We start from the raw sequence: 21,280 nt of genomic DNA, 5'->3' as shown, positions 1-21,280 counted from the left end.
CCTGCTGGATTCCAGGGTGACCGAGGAGCTGCTAGGCCAGGGGGCGAGGCTGGACGCTCGGGTGTTGGCCAGCGGCTGCACGCCACTGCAGCTGGCTGTGGCTGCTACCTCGGGCAAGGTGGGACGCTGGCTGGGCGTCGGCATGGAATGCGTGCGGGCGCTGCTGGCGGCAGGCGCGGCTGTGAATGCCAGCGACTGTCGGGGCAGGTCGGCGACCCACGAGGCCTGCTTCGGCGGCCAGGAGGAGCTGGTGGACCTGCTGCTGGAGCACGGCGCCGACCTGTGCCTCCGCACCGAGCTTGGCGAGTCGCCCCTCGCCCTCTTCCTGGAGCGCCGGCCGAACCTGCGGCACCGCCGCATGCTTGCCAAGCTGCTGGCCCTCTCCTGCCCGCTGCGCATCGCGGGTGCCGGTGGCTCGCTGCCCAGTGGCATCCGCGGTCCCGAGTTCCGCCGCCACCGCGAGTTCCTGCAGGCCCTGTGCCGACAACCACCCACCCTCTACGACCTCTGCCGAGCAGCCGTCCGCAGGGTCTACAGCTGCTGCCAGACCCAGCAGCTCCTGCCACACTCAGTCTGGAGCTTCCTCTACAGTTACCAGGAGTACGCTGAGCGGCTGCAGGAGCTGGGGGCAGAGGGCCCGGACAAGCGGCATGAACTGGGAGCCCCCGCTGAGCTCAACAACAGCCTCAGCGGCTTGCACCTCTAAGCTCAGCCCTCTACTCCAAACCCCATTAAGTTGTAAAAAAATAAAAATGCCTCACTAAGTTTCCCTCATTCAAAAAGAGATACGCCTCAGCTATGAATCTTTCCATCTGGCAATTTTCTCATTCGAGGATCTAAATGCATAAGGAGCTCATTGGATGAAAGGATGGGCTGGATGGTCTGCCCCTGCTCATGCCTTCGGTATCAGGCTGCTTAGTATTTTGTGTACAGTTCTGGTCACTTCATTATAGGAAGGACGTGGAAACTTTAGAGAGGGTGCAGAGGAGATTTACCAGGATGATCCCTGGATTACAGAGCATATCTTATGAGGAAAGGCTGAGTGAGCTCGGGCTTCTCTCTTTGGAATGAGGGAGTATGAGAGGTGACTTGACATAAGTGTATAAGATGATAAAAAGGGCATAGATGGAATGGACAACCAGAGGCTCCCCCCCCCCCACCACCACCAGGGTGGAACTGGCTAATATGAGGGGGAGCAATTTTAAGGTGACTGGAGGAAAGATCAGGGAAGATGTTCACAGGTAGATGTTTGTTTTTTAAACACAAAGAGTGGTGGGTGTGTGGAGTGTACTGCCGGGGTGCTGGTAGAGGCAGATTCATTAGCATCATTTAAGAAACTCTTCGATAGGCTTATGTATGTTTAAAAAAAAGGGGGGAGGGCTATGTGGAAGGGAAGGGTCGGATTGATCTTCAAGTAGGTTAAAAAGTTGGTACTGCAGTAGCATAGCGGTTAGCGCAATGCTATTACAGCTTGGGGCGTTCAGGAGTTTGCAGTTCAATTCCACTGCTGTCTGTAAGTTCACAAGTTCTCCCCATGAACATGCTGGTTTCCTCCAGGTGCTGCAGTTTTCTCCCCCAGTCGAAAGATGTACCCGTATGTAGGTTGACTTGTTACTGTAAGTTGTCCTGTGATGAAGCTAGTGTTAAATAGGTGAGTTGCTGAACAGTGCGGCTTGTTGGTCCAGAAGGGTCTGTTCCACGCAGTATCTCCAAATAAGATAAATAAAAACATAGGCACAACATCGTGGGCCGAAGGGCCTGTACTGTTCACGGTTCTATAATGAGATTGAGAGTGAAGTACAAGAGGTACTGATGGGTGGTGATGAAAACTTGCCTCAGGATCAAAGATATCTTTACTGCTTTGTTCATCTTCAGAGAACGACACAAAAAAAATCCATCCCCTCCCTTTTTCTTCTTTTCCTCACTACGTGTCCAGTCCTCCTTCCCTTTCTCCTATCATTCTCTCTCCTATCCTATCAGATTCCTCTTGAGCACACACGAGGAAATCTGCAGATGCTGGAAATTCAAACAACAACACACGCAAAATGCTGGTAGAACACAGCAGGCTAGGCAGCATCTATAGTGAGAAGCAATGTTGACGTTTCGGGCCAAGACCCTTTCGAAACGTCGACATCGCTTCTCCCTATAGATACTGCCAAGCCTGCTAGATTCCTCTTGAACCCTTTATCTTTCTTAGCCAGCTGGATTCACCTATCAATTGTAGCTATCCTCGTTCCTCTTCTCCCACCCACTGCCCACCTTCTTACTGGCATCTTTCTTCTCCCTTGCCTGTCCTGATGAAGATTCAGCTGTGATGGGTCTGAGGATTGCGAATATTCAACTTTGGATATTGACAGAATTATAAAGGGAGAAACTGTTTCCAAAGACAGTTAACACAATGATTTAGGATAATTGACAAATGAAGCAGAGTTGCAAAATGTTAACGTTTAGATCACAGAACAGTACAGCACTGGCCCTTCAGCCCATCATGTTGTGCCGACCTTTTAACCTACACCACGATCAATCTAATCCTCCCCTCCCACACAGCCCTTCTTTTTTCTTTGATCCATGTGCCTATCTAAGAGTTTCTCAAATGTCCCTAATGTATCTGCCTCTACCATCAATAACACACACACAAAATGCTGGGGGTACTCAGCAGGACTTGAATGGAGGGGAATAAACAATCGACATTTCAGGCTGAGACGCTCCATCAGGACTGAAAACAAGGGGGGAGAAGCCAGAACAAGAAGGTAGAAGCAATCAAATCACACAGCACTCTTGAGTGAAAAAAAGCCCAGCCCTGACATCCTCACCCTGAAATTGTGCCCCTTGTGTTAGTCCTCCCGCCCTGGCAAAATGTCTCCGGCTGTCCACTCGAACTGTCCTCGTCTTCATGTACACCTTCATCAAGTCACCTCACCCTCTTTAGTTCCAAACAGAAAAGCCCTAGTTTCCTCAACCTATCCTCACAAGATATACTCTCCAATGCAGACGCATCCTGATAAACAACCTACATCCTTCCTATAGAGGGGGAATCTAGGGCCAGAGGACACAGCCTTAGAATAGAGGGATGTCTCTTCAGTACAGAAATGAGGAGGAAATACTTTAGCCAGAGGAGGCTGTGAGGGAATCTGTGGAATTCATTGCCACAGAAACCCCGGAGGCCAAGTCATTGGATATATTTAAAGTGGAGGCAGATAGGTTCTTGATTAGCAAGGGCGTCAAACGTTACAGGGAAGAGGTAGGAGAAAGAGGTTGAGAGGGAAAATCAATCACCCATATGCAGCACACAAAATGGGTCAAATGGCCTAATTCTGCACCTATGTCTTATAATGAGGAAACCAAAACTGAACCTTTATGCTCCAAGTTTAAGTCTGCCATGATTTGGAGACCACTACCTAGGAGAGAAGTGGGTGAAGGGTTCAACAGGAACTATGATAGGGGAACTGAATGATAAGGTAAAATGCATGGTACTCCGGAGAAAGAGCAGGGAATTGTGGGACAAAACTTATTGCTGTTTCAGAAGAGCTGGCACAGAGTAAATGGGTGGATTGGCTTCCTACCACACTATTCTAGTTCACGCGAACTTCTGTGAGTCTCGTGATGCAAACTCACCTTCAGATCTCTGTGCACAACACCCTTGGAGTGGATGAAGCACACTCCCGTGAGAAGCTGATGAAAAATGTCAATGGTGTGATCTATCTCCACCTGAGCAAACGGACCTAAACAAGAGCAAACCGATGAAAAGGAATTGCCACTCCCATGAGAAATATGCCAACTAGGAGGGAAGGAAAGTCAAATGCAGGGTATAATTAAACAACTCACCCGTAAGTGCCACGTTCTGTCTTGGTTTGTTATTCCTTTTCCAAATCCAGTCTTGAAGAGAGTCTTCACACAATTGCATTTGTATATGAAGAACAAGGTGAAACGGGGTCTAACAAAAAGGAATGAAAGACCCTGAAATGTATGAACAAAAATTCCCCCTCTTGAGATCCAGCACCAACCTGATTTTCTCATTCTACCTGTATATTGAAATCCCTCATGACTATTGTAACATTTCCCTTTTGATATGCATTTTCTCTCTCCCGTTGTAATTTGAAGACCACATCCTTACTCCTGTTCTGGGGGTCTGTATACAATTCCCATTAGGGAGTTTCACCCTTGCAGTTCTTTACCTCCAAGGATTCATCACTTTTGACCCTATCTTACCTCTTTCTAACGATCTGAGTTTATTTTTAACCAAAAGAGCAATGCCATCCCCTCTGCCTTCCTACCTGTCCTTTCAATACAATGTGCATCCTTGGATGTTAAGCTCTGATAAGACCATAAGATATCGGAGCAGAGGTAGGCCATTCAGCCCATCGAGTCTGCTCCGCCATTCAATCATGGACTGATCCAATTCTTCCAGTCATTCCAACTCCCCTGCCATCTTCCCATACACTTTGATGCCCTGGCTAATCAAGAACCTATCTATCTCTGGCTTAAATACACCCAATGACTTGGCCTCCACAGCCCCTCTGGATGTGGAGAAGATGTTTCCTATAGTGGGGGAATCTAGGACCAGAGGGCACAGTCTTAGAATAGAGGGATGTCCCTTTAGTGCAGGGAATTTCTTAAGCCAGAGGTGGTAAATTTGTGGAGTTCATTGCCACAGATGGCTGTGGAGGTCAAATCAATGAGTATATTTAAAGGGGAGGCTGACAGATTCTTCATTAGTCAAGGCGTCAAAGGTAATGGGGCAAAGGCAGACAAACGGGATTGACAGGTATAATAAATCAGCCATGATGGAATGGCAGAGAAGACTCGATGAGCCAAATGGCTTAACTTCGCACCAATGTCTTATGGTCAAAACCCACTGCATCTGTGGGAGCAAACACTAACTGCCACAAGGCATTCTCTCTCCATTACTAACATTCTTTAAAACAATTACAAGTGTAAGAAGGACGACGCCACATAGGATTTTGATGGTAGAATGCTTCCTCACCTGGGACACAGAAGCTATGTCTGTGAGAGATGTATCACTCCCCGACGACGAATTATCGCTCAGGTGCATAGATGAACCTGACATCTCGGCGTCACCCGTGTCCAATTTCTGAGTGCTCTGGAGGTCCTGTGCTTCAGTCTCCTTTGTCTCAATCATCTTGCTTGCTTTGTTCTTTCTGTCTCGCCGCACTTGTGACTTTAAGCTCAGACGTGTGCCTCGTGCAGACACATCCTTGGAATCAAAACAGGGGAGATGCGTGCTGAGGTCCCTGGCACCCAGTAGTCCATTTTCATAGCATCTCGCTCGCGTCACCCCACTGCTTTCGCTGTGGGTGCAACTTTGCTTGTCATTTTCCTGTGAGCTGTCCACATACATCTCTTCCTCAACAAGCCCGCTTCCTGACAGAGTCTCTCCAACTCTCACAGCCAAACTACGGTCTTCAAAAATGATACTTGAGCCACTGGTTTGTGTGTTCTGGATGGTAGGGTCTCTATAGAAATGAATTTGTTGAATTAGTTTTAGAAATTTTATGCTATCAAATAAATAAGTTCGACTTTGAAACTACAAAGACAACAAACAGTGCACTTACAGAGAACACAGAACAGTACAGGCCATTCAGCCCACTATGTTGTGCTGACTTAACCTACTTTAAGACCAATCTAACCCCTCCTTCCCACCTAGCCCTCCATTGCTCTTTCATCCATGTGCCTAGGAGTGTGTTAAATATCCCTAATGCATCTGCCTCTACCACCACCCTGGAAAGGCAGTTCAAACATCCGCCACTCTGTGTAAAAAAAACCCTCTGAATTCCCTCCCCCCCCCCCCCCCCCCATATATCTTCTTCCAATAAAATTATGCCTGCTCTTCTTAGCCATTTTGACCCTGGGCAAAAAGTTTCCAGCTGTCCTGATCTATGCCTTTTATCACCTTATACACCTAGAGTCTCCTCTCATCCTCCTTCACTCAAAAGATAAAAGCCTAGCTCACTCAATTTGTCCTCATAAGACATGCTCTCTAATCCAGGCACCGTCCTGGTAAACCTCCTCTGCACCCAACACTCCATATACCTTCTACACTTTACGTGAATCATCAGTATCTGGTCTGGCCTGCGTGTGACTACAGGCCTAGAATGTGGTTGAGTTTGATGTATTGGGCTATAGAACTGTTGATTTTCTGGTAGTTGACAGGTGATAATCATTTTATATAATCACCTGTGATTGTTCAGTGAGTTACTCAGTAGTTACACTTGCCTCTGTATTTTTCTGAAAACTTCTTGTTTTCACTGGTAGGTGTCACGTTACTTGAACCTGGCTACTTAATTGGACGATTGTTATCTGTTGCAATGTCAGTGGAATTTCCTGTTATCAGTGGTCTGGCATAAGATTTGTTTATTATTTATTGAGATACTGTGCAGAATAGGCCTTTCCGGCCCTCCAAGCCGCGCTACCCAGCAATCCCGATTTAATCCTAGCCTAATCACTGGACAGTTTACAATAACCAATTAACCTGCCTACCGGTATGTCTTTGGTCTGTGGGAGAAAACTGGAACACCCGAAGGAAACAGGGAGGATGTACAATCCTCACAGTCAGCGCTGGGAAGGAAGAGAGACCTTCTCTTTCCCTCGTCTCTTCCATCATTCTCGCTCCTCATATTTCCTCTCCCTTTTTGTTCTTTGCTCTTGTAAAACGATCGTAAGCAACAGGTTTTATGTCTATCTTTTATGCCTTGCAATAGTCTTCTCAACTCAGGAACAATTAGGTATGTGCAATGAATGACAGCAGTGCGGGTTACATTTATATTGCATGAATGAATATAGAGCAACCATCTGTGCATTCTTCTGGAGAAATTACCGTGCTTTCACTGGGGGAAGTTGGTGTGGGGTGGCTCCATAGTGTAGCGTCTAACACAATGCTCTACAGCGCCAGCAACCTGGGTCCAATTCCTGCCACTAGGTGTGAGGAGTTGGCACATTCTTGCTGTGACTGTGTGAGTTTCCTCCAGAAGCACTGGTTTCCTCCCCATTCCAAAGATGTATGGTTAAGGTCAGTGAGTTCTGGGCACGCTACGTTGGCAACAGAAGCATGCCGATACCTGCGGGCTGACCCCAGCATAACCCCGGGCTGTGTTGGTTGTTAATCATTTATTTGTCCAAAATACATCAAAGCCACATTTCACTGTACATTTCGATGTACATGTCATAAATAAAGATAGTTAAGTTCCTCCTCACTGACTAAATGCTGTGCAGCAGAGTGCTTTCCATCAGTCCTACATCCCATTCCATCTCCTATTCACTGGCTAGTCAGTAAGTTTTCAGTTACAGTATACGAGCTCCTTACTTGCCATATTCTGTAACACAAGGGCCCTTCAATGCACATAGATTTCCAGGAGACATTTGATTACCTAGGCAGTGAAAAACAGAAAATACATGGGTTAAAGTGTGATAATGAGGGTGGAGTGTAACTTTAAGATGTTATATAGATGAGGTTTAATTACTTTTCGGGACCAGCACATGCTCAATCCAAGCAGTGTGATAACCAACTATGTTTGGATGTTGAAGACCTGCCAGAACCTTAACTTCTCGTAAGACCTGAGACAGAACAAAAGAGAAGACTTCAGTTATACATCAAAACACACAATCCTTATTTTTTTAATACTTTTATTTGCATAATTTTGTCTTCTTTGCAAATTAGTTGGTTGTCAGTCTTAGTTTATGTTTGGCTTTTTGTAGATTCCATTTTATTTATTTTTGTACGTGCCTGCAAGGAAATGAATCTCAGGGTAGTGTGTGATCACCTGTACGTAATTTGGTAATAAATTTCGAACATAGAACATTAAAGCACAGTACAGGTCTTTCAGCCCATGATGTTGTACTGACCTTTTAACCTGCTCCAGGGTCAATCTAATCCTTCTCTCTAACATAGACCTCTATACCGCAGTGCCTCTATTTTCTTAGAAGTTTGCAAAAACTCGGCATGTCATCTAAAACTTTTGACAAGCTTCTATAAGTGTGTGGTGCAGGGTATATTGATCGATTGCATGACAGCCTGGTAAAGAAACACTAACGCCCTGTTATGGAAAAGCCTTCAAAAAGTAGTGGATACAGCTCAGTCATCAGTTTATCATATTAAGAACGTTCGATGGCTCTGGGTCTGTATTCACTGGAATTCAGAAGGATGAGGGGGGGGGATCTCATTGAAACCTTTCGAATGTTGAATGGCCTAGACAGAGTAGATGTGAAAAGGATGCTCCCCATGGTGGGAGAGTCTAGGACAAGAAGGCACAGCCTCAGGATAGAGGGGTGCCCTTTCTAAACAGAGATGTGGAGAAATTTCTTTAGTCAAAGGGTGGTGAGTTTGTGAAATTTGTTGCCACGTGCAGCTGTGGAGGCCAGGTTGGGTAAGGCAGAGATTGACAGGTTATTGATTGGACATGGCATCAAAGGTTACAGGCAGAAGGCCAGGAACTGGGGTTGAAGAGGAGATAGAAAAAAGGATCAGCCATGACTGAATGGCGGAGCAGACTTGATGGGCCAGATGGCCTAATTCTGCTCCTATGTCTTATGGTGTTATCACAGGTAAAACCCTCCCCACCATTGTGCATATTTAGATGAAACACAGCTATAGAAAAGCAGCTTCCATTACCAGGGACCCCTACCACCCAGGACTCTCTTCTCACTGCCACCATCAGGAAGAAGGTACATCTCAGAACCCACATCACCAGATTCAGGAATAGTTATTAACCCTCAACCATCAGGCTCCAGAACCAGTGCGGATAACTTCACTCACCCAATACTGAAATGATTCCCCAACACATGGACTCACTTTCAAAGCCTCTTTATCTAATATTGTCGATTCTTCTTATTTTTTTCCTTTTTGTATTTGCCCAGTTTGTTGTCTTCTACAAATGGTTGTTTGTCAGACTTGTTATGTGTGATCTTTCATTGATTCTATTGTGTTTCTTTGTACTTACTGTAAATGCCCACAAAGAAAGGCAGGGTTGTATATGGTGACATATCTGTACTTCAGTGATAGATTTACTCTGATCCACGTTCCTATCTGAAGAGTTTCTTAAATGTCCCTAAAGTATCTGCTTTTACCACCACCCTTGACAGGGTATTCCATGCACTCATCTTTCTCTGACGTCCCCCTAATCACCTTAAAATTATGCCCCCTCTGTTATTTAGTCGTTTAAAACTTTCGCTGTTATGTTTTGTTACTCCAAAACAAAAAAACTAATTGAAAGGAAAGCAAGGGAATTTGTTCATTTTCTGGCAACACGAGTGAATCTGGAGATGCTGGAAATAAATAAAAACACAAAATGCTGGCAGAACTCAGCATTTCGATGAAGGGTTTCAGCCCGAAACGTCGTCATTACCTCCTCCCATAGATGCTGTCTGGCCTGCTGAGTGTTTTGTGTTTTTATTTTGTCCATTTTTTGCCCTTTTTTTTCACCTCAAACATCTCGCTGCACTTCAACAGTCACCTCACGGTCGTTTAAAACTGTCGCGTCACCACTGTTATGTTTTGTTACTCCAAAACATAAAAAATAATTGAAAGGAAAGCAAGGGAGCTGGGAATGTGAGTCTAACTTCACAAGGCGCGCATGTATGACGTGGTGGCATGATGGTGTATGCCATTCACTCACATTTATATATAACCCATAATGAATTATTTAAATAAACAAGAAATGCTTAATCAAACAAGGTATTTACAATATTACTCAAGTATTAAATACACAACACTCTCATCTTAACCATTTCTGGCCTAGGAAAGTCTATGGCTGTCCACTCCCTCGTGCCTACCTATTAAACCACCTCTCATCTTTCTTGACCTTGAGACTATTACACAAGTGGGCATTCTCGGTACCAGTACTGGGGAAAGCAGCACTGGTACTAAACATAGCCCCATCACTGTTATAAAAATCGAGCAAGGAAGAGTGCTCTCCAGCATCTCAAACAATATCACAAAAACAGAAATAAAATCAGGAAAAGCAGGAAATACTCAGCAAGTCAGGCAACATCTGTGCAGAGAGGAAGAATTAACATTAGGGGGTGCCAAGCAGCGTAGTGCGAAGCTATTACAGTCCGGGACATTGAGTACAGGGTTCAATTCCAGCACTGTCTATAAAGAGTTTGCACGTTCTCCCTGTGACCATGTAGGTTTCCTCCAGGTGCTCCGGCTTCCTCCCACATTCCAAAGGTGAGCAGGTTAGTTGGTTAAACAGTGATTGTAAATTGTCCTGTGATTAGGACAGGGATAAATAGGTGGATCACTGGGCGGAAGGGCTTATTTTATGCCACATCTCTAAATAAATAAATATTCCTCAACGATCTTTCATCAGAAAAAGGGAATGTTACTAAAGATGTGCTTTATTTGTCACATGTACATTGAAACATACAGAGAAATGCATTGTTTGGTTCAATGACCAACACAGTCCGAAGGTGTGCCGGGGGAGCCAGCAAACTTCACCATGCTTCTGACACCAACATAGCACACCCACAACTTACTGACCTCCTAACCTTCCTGTCTTTGGAACGTGGGAGCAAATGGAAACACTCAGAGGAACCCCTCACGATCACGAGGAAAATGTACAAACTCTTTACAGGCAACGGCAGAATTGAGCCCAGATCACTGTTTCTGTATAACGTTACGCTATCATGCAATCCACACTGTGTGTGTGTGGATATATATATATAGGCCTCTGTTGGTCATGGTCGACCATGGGTACTGCGCCTCTGGTAGTCGAGCAGCATCAACTGTGGCTATTGAGGCCGATCTTGGAACGGTGGGCTCTGCCACAGTTGCTGCATGTGTAGGGTGTCATTGAATTGTTAACCGCTGTGCTCTCCACTCCTCAAACTGACTCAGGATCACTCTTTCACCTTGCTCTAAGTGTTGCTGAAGAGGACCTCGCCATTTGATGCGATCATCTGCTGTATCCTCCCAGCACTTTGTGTTGATTTTTAAGGCTTTCATGTTGCACTTGCAGAGGTCCCTGAATCGAAGCTGGGGTCTACCAACGTTCCTCTTGCTTGTTGCTAGTTCTCCGTAGAGGATGTCCTTTGGCAGTCTACCATCCTTCGTACGACAGACATGGCCCAGCCAGCGCGGTCTGTGTTGTCTTAAAAGCGAGAACATTGTGGGAATTCCAGTGCAGGAGAGGACCTCAGAGTTTGGGACTTTGTCTCTCCAGGTGATGCCAAGGATGGGGCGAAGGCTGTGCAGGTGAAAACTACTGAGTTCCCTCTCCAGTTTGGAGTAGATGGTCCAAGTCTCACTGCCATACAGGAGGGTGCTGATAACATGTGCATTGTACGAGGCAGTCTTGGTCTATGTAGCGAGTTTTGGATTCTCCCAGACTTGCGAGAAGAGTCGAGCAAGGAAGGAAGGAAGGACGGACGGACACACGCACGCACACAGTTATATTTTATTTACTTAGAGATTCATTGTGGAACAGGCCCTTCCAACCCAATGAGTTGCACTGCCCAGCAACCTACAAGTGTACATATTTAACCCTAGCCTAATCAAGAGACAATTTACAATGACTAATTGATTTACTAACCAGTATGTCATTGGAATGTGGGAGGAAGCTTAATTTAAAAAATATTTAAATATATTTATACCCTCCAAACTGATGGTACGAATATCAATTTTTCCTTCTGGTGAACAAAATCCTCCCTCCCCTTCCTGTATTTCCCACTCTGACATTTTACTTCTTCTCACCTGCCTTTCACTTCCCCGAGTTCCCTCCTCCTTCCCTTTCTCCTATGGTCCACTCTCGCCTCCCATCAGATTATTTCCTCTCCAGCCCTTGACCTTTTCCACCCACTAGGCTTCACCTCTCATCTTCCAGCTAGCCTCTTTCCCCTCCGCCCCTCCCCATCTTTTAATTCAGACATCACTCCCCTTCCCTTTCAGTTATGATGAAGGGTCTTGGCCCAAAATGTCAAGTTTATTCTTTTCCACAGATGCTGTCTGACCTGTGGAGTTCCTCCAGCATTTTGTGTGTGTTGCTTTGCATTTCCAGCTCCTGCAGATTTTCTCGTGTGTATATTTATATAAATGTATACTATATATGTTACACATGGCAAAAAGCTCCCAAGCATAAATTGGGAGAATCACATAAAGTGATATTAGGGTAGATCAGCAAAGTCTTGGTGAACGAGGCAGTTTTAAAGCACTCACAGACAAAAAAGTCAAAATGGAATAGTCCAGGGAGAGGATTCCAGGGTTTAAGCCCACACCGCAGAAGATGCAAGTACAAATGGTTCGGAAGCATGGAAGGAGCTGGAATGGCCGACTGGAATTCTTGGAAGTTGTAGAGCAGATAGCAAGTTCTGCACCAGCCAACCAAAATCCTGTACACACCTTCGTACAGCAAATAATATCAATGTAATGTAGATGTTGGAAACATTAAATAACACAAAATGTTGCAGATGTTAAAAACAAAACAACTGGAAATTTGTAGAGAAAGTCTGCACCATGGAGAGCCACAGTAGCATAGCTATCACAGCTCAGGGTATCGGAGTTCGGAGTTCAATCCCAGCGTCCTCTGTAAAGAGTTTGTACATCCTCCCTGTGGAACACATGGGTTTCCTCTGGCTGCTCTGGTTTCCTCTCACAGTCCAAAGACATACGGGTTAATAGGCTAATTGGTCACTGTATATTCCCCTGTGATTAGACTGGGGGTAAGTAGCAGGTTGAAGGGCAGCATGGTTCAAAGGACCAGAAGGGGTCTCTACTGTATCTCTAAATTTAAAGGGAAATCCTGATTCAATCATTTCTGCCTTCCACCTATTACATACTTTCATTTCTGATCCACCCTCCCCTCCCCACTTATCCTGGATCTTAAAACCTGTTCTTTTCCAACTTCTGACCAAAGCTCGACAAGCTGAATCGTTAACTCTGTTTCTCTCACTATAGAATCTCCATGATATGCTGAGTATCACAGGGATTGTCACACTTGGTGAATAGTAACACCATTAATACTGAGTACCTTCATACAGTCCAATCTTGTTAATTTCTTCATGAGAATCTTCTTCAAAGCATAAAACTGTCCATCCAATTTATTCCTGACCTGAAATAAATACAAGTTTTGAGTAGTTATCTCTATCCATCCACTAACAGGGTAAACCTTTCACTTTAAACAGGGTAACACCTCGGTATCATCAACAAACATATAAAATAATGTAAACATTTACAGGTAAAAGTTTATTTTATAATAATTAAGTTAAATATAGTCATTAAATATAATAATGATAGTAAGTTAAGCTGTTTAAGGTTGGGGTGCTCTTGGGAAAGAACTATTCACACTAAGACATGGTCAGGTATGACATTTACTGCAAGTTCAAAGTAAATTTATTATCAAAGTACATATATGTCACCATATACTACCCTGAGATTCATTTTCTTGTGGGCATTCACAGCAAATCCAAAGAAATACAATCAAATCAGTGTAAACTTGCACGCGACAAAGACGGACAAATAACCAGTGTGCAAACAACAGCTACAAAAACAATAATAATAATAATAAAAAATAAACAATAAATACTGAGGACACGAGATGAAGAGTCGTTGAAAGTGAGACCATTGAACCAATGTTGGGGCGAGTGAAAGTGAGTGAAGTTTTCCTCTCTGGCTCTGTTCCTGTTCTTGAAACTATTGGTGTGGGACCCAAGGCTCTTGAACCTTCTCCCTAGCGGTAGCAGTGGAAAGAGAGCACGGCCTGAATGGCGGTGGTCCTTGATGATGGATGCTGTTTTCCTGCAACAGCGCACTGTGTAGATGTGTTCAATGATGGGGAGAACTTTACCCGTGATGGACTGTACAGAATCCATACATATTGTAGGATTTTCCATTCAAGGGCATTGGCCCTTCATAAGCTTAATGGATTCAGATTTATTTACCATGTGGACATGAAAAAGAAATATGGATGGTAGTGTGACTCCCAGGTACCAGGGCCGGCGATGTTTCTGAATGCATCCACAATAGCTTGAAGAGAGAGGGTGAGCAGCCAGAAGTCATGGTACGTACTGGTACCAATGACAGAAGTAGAAAAAGAGGGGAGGTCCAGAAAAAAGGACAGTGAGTTAGGAAGGAAGCTGAGAAGCAGGACCTCAAGGGTAGGAATGTCAGGATTGCTGCCTGTGCCACGCAACAATGAGGATAGGAATAGAGTGAGGTGGCGGACAAATGTGTGGCTAAAGAATTGGAGCGGGAGCAGGAATTCAGATTTCTGGATAATTGAGACCTGTTCTGCAGCAGGTGGGACCTATGCAAAAGGGACGGGTTGCACCAGAATCTGAGCGGGACCAATATTCTTGCGGGCAGGTTACCTAGAGCAATTGGGAGTGGTTTAAACTACTAATATGGTGGGGGACGGGAACCAGCATGATAGAGCTGAGGACGAGCCAGCAGGTCTACAAGTAGATGATGAATGTAAGGAAGGACAAACCAATGATTGGGTACAAATGCAGACAAATTCAAAAGGTCAAAGGACTGAAGATGCTGTACGTAAATCCATGTAGCATTCGGAATAAGGTGGACGAATTCCTGGCGCAATTAGAGATTGGTCGGTATGATGTTGTAGGCATCACTGAGTCATGGCTGAAAGGCAGCCATAGTTGGGAGCTTAACATCAAATTATGTACTTTGTATTGAAAGAACAGGCAGGAAGGCATAGGCAGTGGTTTGGCTCTATTGGAAAGAGGTGACATAGGGTCAGAGAATGTTGTGTCTTTGTGAGTGGAGTTAAGAAACTGCAAGGGTTAAAAAAAAACATTATGTTAATTACATGTAGGCCACCATATAATAGCCAGATGTGCAGTTGAGATTGCAAAGGTAGCTGGAAAAGGTATGTAATAAAGATAATGACACAATTATATGGGGGACTTCAATAAGCAAAGGGATTGGGAAAATCAGGTTGGTGTCGGATCACAAGAGAGGAAATTTATTGAATACCTACGAGGTGGCTTTTTTAGGGCAGTGCATTAAAGGGAATTACAGAGGCATGAGAGAGGAGCTGAGCTTGCCCAGGTGGATTGGAGGAGGATACTGGCAGGGGTGGCGACAGAGTAGAGATGGCTTAAGTTTCTGGGAATAGTTCTCAAGGCGCAAGGTTGATATATCCCACAGAAGTAATTCTCAAATAGCAGGGGTAGGCAACAGTGGCTAACAAAGGAAGTTAAAGACTGCATGAAAGCCAAGGAAAGGGCATATAAGGTAGCAAAAGTGAGTGAGTTGGGAAGCTTTTAAAATCCACCAAAAGCAACTAAAAAAGTTATAAGGGAAAAGATGAAATGTGAGGACAAACTAGCCAATAATATAATGCAGGATACCAGAAGTTTTTTCAGTTATATAGGGTAAAAGGGAGGTTAGAGTTGATACTATAAGACCATAAGATATAGCAGCATAAGCAGGCCATTTGGCCCATCAAATCTGCTCTGCCATTCAATCATGGGCTGTCCAATTGTTCCAGTCATCCCCACTCCCCTGCCTTCTCCCCATACCCTTTGATGCTCTGGCTACTCAAGAACCTATCTATCTCTGCCTTAAATGCACCCAATGACTTTTCTTCATAGGTGCTCGTGGCAATAAATTCTGACTAAAGTAATTTCTCCGCATCTGTTTTAAATGGACGTCTTTCAATCCTGAGGTCCTGCCCTCTTGTCCAATTCTCCCCTACTATGGGAAATAACTTTGCCATATCTAATCTGTTCAGTCCTTTTAACTTTCAGAATGTTTCTATGAGATCCCCCCCCCATTCTCCTGAACTCCAGGGAATACAGCCCAAGAGCTGCCAGACGTTCCTCATACGATAACCCTTTCATTCCTGGAATCATTCTCATGAATCTGCTCTGAACCCTCTCCAATGTAAGTGTATCCTTTGTAAATTAAGGAGCCCAAAACTGCACATAATACTCAAGTGTGGTCTCACGAGTACCTTATAGAGCCTCAACATCACATCCCTGCTCTTATATTCTACACCTCTAGAAATGAATGCCAACTTTGCATTCGCCTTCTGCACCACCAACTTAACCTGCAGTTAACCTTTAGATATCGGCACAAGGTCTCCCAAGTCCCTTTGCATCTCTGCATTTTGATTTCTCTCCCCATCTAAATAATAGTCTGCCCATTTATTTCTTCCACCAAAGTGCATGACTGTACACTTACCAACATTGTGTTTCATTTGCCACTTCTCTGCCCATTCTCCTAAACTATCTAAGTCTCCCTGCAGGCTCTCTGTTTCCTCAACACTACCTGCTCCTCCACCTATCTTTGTATCATCGGCAAACTTAGCCACAAATCCATTAATCCCATAGTCCAAATCATTGACATACATTGTAAAAAGCAGCAGTCCCAACACAGACCCCTGTGGAACTCCACTGGTAACCGGCAGCCAGCCAGAACAGGATCTTTTTATTCCCACATTCTGTTTTCTGCTGATCAGTCAATGCTCCATATTGGACCACTGGAAAATGATGCTGATGTGGTAGTAATGGGGGACAAAGAAATGGCAGATGAACTTAATGGGTACTTTGCATCTGTTTTCACTATGTAAGGCACTAACTGTATGCCAGAGGTCTGTGAGGGTCAGGGAGCATGAGCAAGTGCCATTGCTAGTACAAAGGAAAATATGCTAGGCAAACTCAAAGGTCTTAAGGTGGTTAAGTCACCTGGACTAGATGGACTACATCCCAGAGTCCTGAGAGAGGTTGCTGAAGAGATAACAGATGCATTGGTCATAATCTTTCAAAAATCACTTGATCCTGGCATGGTCTCAGAGGACTGGAAAATTACAAATGTCACTCCATTCTTTAAACAGAGGGGAAGGCAAAAGAAAGGAAATTACAGGCCAGTTAGGTTGGGAAAGTACCAGAGCCTATTACTAAGGATAGGGTTTCAGGGTACTTGGAGACTAATGATAAAATAAGTCAAAGTCAGCATGATTTCTGTAAAGCGGAATTTTGCCTGACATATCTGTTAGAGTTGTGTAAGTAATAAATAGGGTGGACAAAGGAGGGGCAGTGGATGTCATTAACTTGGATTTTCAGAAGGCATCTGATAAGGTGCTTCATATGAGGCTGCTTAACAAGATAAAATCCTATGGCGTTACAGGAAAGATACTGACCTGGATAGAATGGCTGACAGGTAGGAGGCAGTCAGTGAGAATAAAAGGGATCTTTTCAGGTTGGCTAGTGGTGTTCCTCAGAAATCAGTATTGGGACCGCTACTTTGTCAATGATTTAGATAATGGAATTGATGGCTTTGTGGCAAAGTTTGCGGATGATACCTTTATTTATAGGGGAATAGAATATAAAAGCAGGGAGATAATGCTGAGCCTTTATAAGACACTAGTTACACTTGGAGTATTGTAAACAGTTTTTGGCCCCATACATCAGAAATGATATACTGTCCTGGAGAGAGTCTGGAGGAGGTTAACAAGGATCATTCTGAGAAAGAAAGCATTATCATATGAGCAACATTTGGCATCTTAGGGCCTGCACTCACTGGAATTTAGAAGAATGCTTGGGGATCTCATTGAAACGAACCAAATGTTGGAAGAACTAAATAAGGGTGTGGAAAGGATGTTTCCTCTGGTGGGGTATCTAGAACTAGAGGGCGCAGACTCAAAATTGAGGGGTGACCTTTTCAAACAGAGGTAAGGATGAATTTTTCCGCCAGAGGGTGGTGAATCTGTGGAATGCTCTGCCACAGCCTGTAGAGGAGGTAGGGTCCGTGAGTATGTTTAAGGCGGAAGTTGATTGTTTCCCGATCGGTCAGGGCATCAAAAGATATGGCGAGAAGGCAGATGTATGGGGTTGAGTGGGATCTGGAATCAGCTATGATGGGCTGAATGGCCTAATTCCATTCATATGTCTTGTGGTCTTATAACGTGAAATGTATTGCTTGTGATAACAACCAAGGATGTACTCGGGCAATCCACAAGTTATCCATGGACATTGTGGGACCAAGTTGGATAGATGAAAGTACTGATTGTCCAAATGAATGGTAGACTGGACCCGAGGAGTCAAATGACTCCTTGTTATTCCCAAGTACAAGGTCGAAACCTCAAGAACAAATGAAATGGAAGGAAGAATCAGCCAAATTTTGGATCCAACAGAAAGTTTAACAGAGCAGTGGCAATTGGAATTCAATTCCAACCACTGAGAGGTGGTGCATTTTGGGAAGGCAATCAAGGAAACAACACATAAACACAAGAGATTCTGCAGATGCTGGAAATCCAGAGTAACAGACACAGACACACACACACAAACGACTCAGCAGGTCAGGCAGCACCTATGGCGAGGAATACAGATCAAAGGACTTCTTTCACCCAGATGATGGCCCTTGAGGCCTGGCTCTGAGTGAGTCACTAAGAACAGCGAGAAAACCGGAGAGTCCTCTGCCATGCAGCTACTCAGATTGAACCGTGACATCTTTCCCCACACTCTCTTCACTCGCCCACCGTCCACTAAGAGGTGAGCATTCATCTGGCAGCTTGTTCCATGTTCAGAAGACCCCGTGTGAAAAAGTTGCCCCTCGGGTTTATAGTAAATTACTGCCTTTCAGGCCGAGACCCTTCTTCAGGACTGGAAAGGAAGGGGGAAGATCACAGAATAAGGTGATAAGGGGAGGGCAACATGAACAAGCTAAAATAGGGGGACCCAACCTTTTCTATGCCAAGGATCCCTACCATTAACCGAGGGGTCTGAGAACCCCTGAGCTAGAAGGTGAGAGGTGAGGCTAGCTGAATAGGGAGAGAGGGAATGTAGTAAGAAACTGAGAGGTGATAGGTGGAAAAGGTAAAGGGCTGGAGAAAAGGAATCTGTTGGAAGAGGAGAATGGACCATGAGAAAAGGGGAAGGAAGAGCGACACCAGAGACAGGTGAACAGAAAAGGTAAGGGGAGGGGGCAGGGTGCGGAAATGAAGGCAAGAGAAGGAGCAGGGGAAAAAATTTGCTGGAAGTTGGAGAAATCAATGTTCATGGCATCAGCTTGGAGGCTACCCAAGGTGTTGCTCCTCCAGCCTGAGAGTGGCCTCATTTTGTGGCAGAAGAGAAGGCTGTGGATCGACACATCAGAACTGGAATGGGGATTGGAATTTAAATGGATGGCCACCGGGAATTCCTGCAGTCTGCAAATGGATCAAAGGTGCTCAACAAAGCAGTCCCCCTATGTCCGGTCTCAAGAGACTGCATAGTGAGCACCGGACACAGTAGATGACACCAACAATTTGCAAGTGAAATGTTGTCTCATTTCGAAGGACTGCTTGAGGCCCTGTCTGGAGGTAAGAGAGGAGGTGAATGGGCTGGTGTAGCAATGCTACTGTTTGCAGGAGGAAGACAAATGGGAAGGGACAAATGGACACTGGAATCATGAAGGGAGCACTCACTGCAGAAAGCGTAGAGTGCAGTGGTGGTGGAGGTAAAGATGTGTTTGATCCCATTGGTTCCCATTGGAAATGGTGGAAGTTGCGGACACAACACGGTCATTTTCCCAGGGAAGAGGTACTGAAAATAAGAGGGCATTGGTTTAAGATCCAAGACGAGAGATTTAAAAGGGACATCAGGGTCAGATACTTCACGCAAAGGGAATAGGTTGCCAGAAATAGTGGTTGACTCAGGCACATTAACAATGTAACACACACAGAATGTTGGAGGAACTCAGCAGGTTAGGCAGCATCTCTGGAAAAGAGTAAACAGTCGATGTTTTGGGCCAAGACCCTACTTCAGGAGTGGGGGGAGGGGGGAAATGCCAGAATAAAAAGGTTGGAGGAGAGGAAAGAGGCTAGCTGGAAGATGATAGGTGAAGCCAAGCGGGTGTGAAAGGCCAAGGGCTGGAGAAGAAATAATCTGATAGGAGAAGAGAGTAGACATTAGAAGAAAGGGAGAGAGGAGGGTACTGAGGAAGAGGGGTTGGGAAATTTGTTCACTGGTAGGAGAAATCAAAGTTCATACTATCAAGTTGGAGGGTACCCAGATGGAATATAAGGTGTTGCTCATCCAACCTGAGGCTGGCCTCTTTTAGGCACAAGAGGAGGCCATGGACTAACACGACAGAATGGGAATTGGAGTTAAAATGTTTGGCCACTGGGAAGTCACCATTGTTTTGGATGGTGTGGAGGTCTCACTAATAATCACTTCTAACCAAAACTGACCTAGTTTTTTTTGTTCTCTGTTCTTTCTTGTAAAAAAAAACTGTACAATTTACATTTATGGTTTCCTGTGAATGCTGCTTATCTGATGCTATGTGCCTGTCATGCTGCTACAAGTAAGTTTTTCATTGCATCTGTGCACACACGGACTTGTGCAGTTGACAATAAACTTATTTTGTATTTGTCTATGCAATTAATAAAAATACTGAAAAAGACAATTAACTCAAATTTCGTCTTTGAAGATCTCGAAATCCAAATCTAAGATTTTGTCACACACCTTATACACTTTTCCATAGCCTCCTTTACCCAGCCTGGTGATTAGTTCAAATTCAGTCATGCACCGAGATGTCTGTTCTTGAAAGAGCGGTTCCTCTATTCTGATCAAAAATCAAAATGCAGACCATCAATTCTCAGAGCTCTAGTTAATACATTCTGTACAATGTTTACAACTGGGAGGTGAGCATTGCTGGTACGGTGAGTGTGCTTGGTTTCCCTAATCGTCCTGTTGTCTAAGACTATGGGTGACGCCAGTCTTGTGCCAAAGTGGACAGAAGGTCTCTGATGAATCAATTGGGTTTCTTGCAGTAGTCCATAGAACTCTAATTGTGTTGTAAGCCGTTTAACACAGAACATAACACCACAGTACAGGCTCTTTGGCCCACAATCCTCTGCTGACCTTTTAGCCTACTCCAAGATGAATCTAACCCTTCTACCTCTATTTTCAAATCTTAAATATCCATAACCTATCTGCCTCTACCATTACCCTTACCAGGGTGTTCCTAGCATCCACAATTCTCTTTGTAAAAAAAAACCTTTGACATCCCCCCTGTAATTTCCTCCAAATCACCTTAAAATTATGGCCCTCTGGTACTAGCTTTTCAGGCATAAACTATTACAAAACTGTAGCCAACAGCAAACCCAATCCTAATGGAGGGTCTTGGCCTGAAACATCCACTGTTTATTCTGATCTACAGAGGGTGCCTGACTTATTGAGTTCCTCCAGCACTGTGTTTGTGTTATATTTAATAGCAAAGGGTTCTACAACTAATCCTACTAAGCTATGGCTTCAGTTGATGAAACTAGATGCTAGCCCATAGACGATTTTTATTAATTGCAATACTTTAAGATCCAGGTTTGTT

General features: G+C 44.5%; 1 protein-coding gene across 1 annotated transcript in view; it reads right to left on the bottom strand.

Moving 5' to 3' along the window:
• eif2ak1 (eukaryotic translation initiation factor 2-alpha kinase 1) overlaps positions 1–21,280 on the bottom strand; it is a 56,928-nt gene that overhangs the window by 15,592 nt on the left and 20,056 nt on the right. Inside the window, exons 5-11 of the mRNA XM_059978994.1 lie at positions 20,419–20,518; positions 12,981–13,061; positions 7,479–7,572; positions 7,322–7,385; positions 4,985–5,474; positions 3,826–3,934; positions 3,616–3,722 (exon numbers count right to left, since the gene is read on the bottom strand). Of these exons, the coding sequence (XP_059834977.1) occupies positions 3,616–3,722; positions 3,826–3,934; positions 4,985–5,474; positions 7,322–7,385; positions 7,479–7,572; positions 12,981–13,061; positions 20,419–20,518 (1,045 nt within the window). The remainder of the gene's footprint in view (positions 1–3,615; positions 3,723–3,825; positions 3,935–4,984; positions 5,475–7,321; positions 7,386–7,478; positions 7,573–12,980; positions 13,062–20,418; positions 20,519–21,280) is intronic.

Source organism: Hypanus sabinus, chromosome 9 (assembly GCF_030144855.1).
Source record: "Hypanus sabinus isolate sHypSab1 chromosome 9, sHypSab1.hap1, whole genome shotgun sequence".
NCBI classification, from domain to species: Eukaryota; Metazoa; Chordata; class Chondrichthyes; order Myliobatiformes; family Dasyatidae; genus Hypanus; species Hypanus sabinus.
The sequence above is the reverse complement of the archived record's forward strand: the minus strand, read 5'-3'. Positions and strand labels throughout refer to the sequence as shown.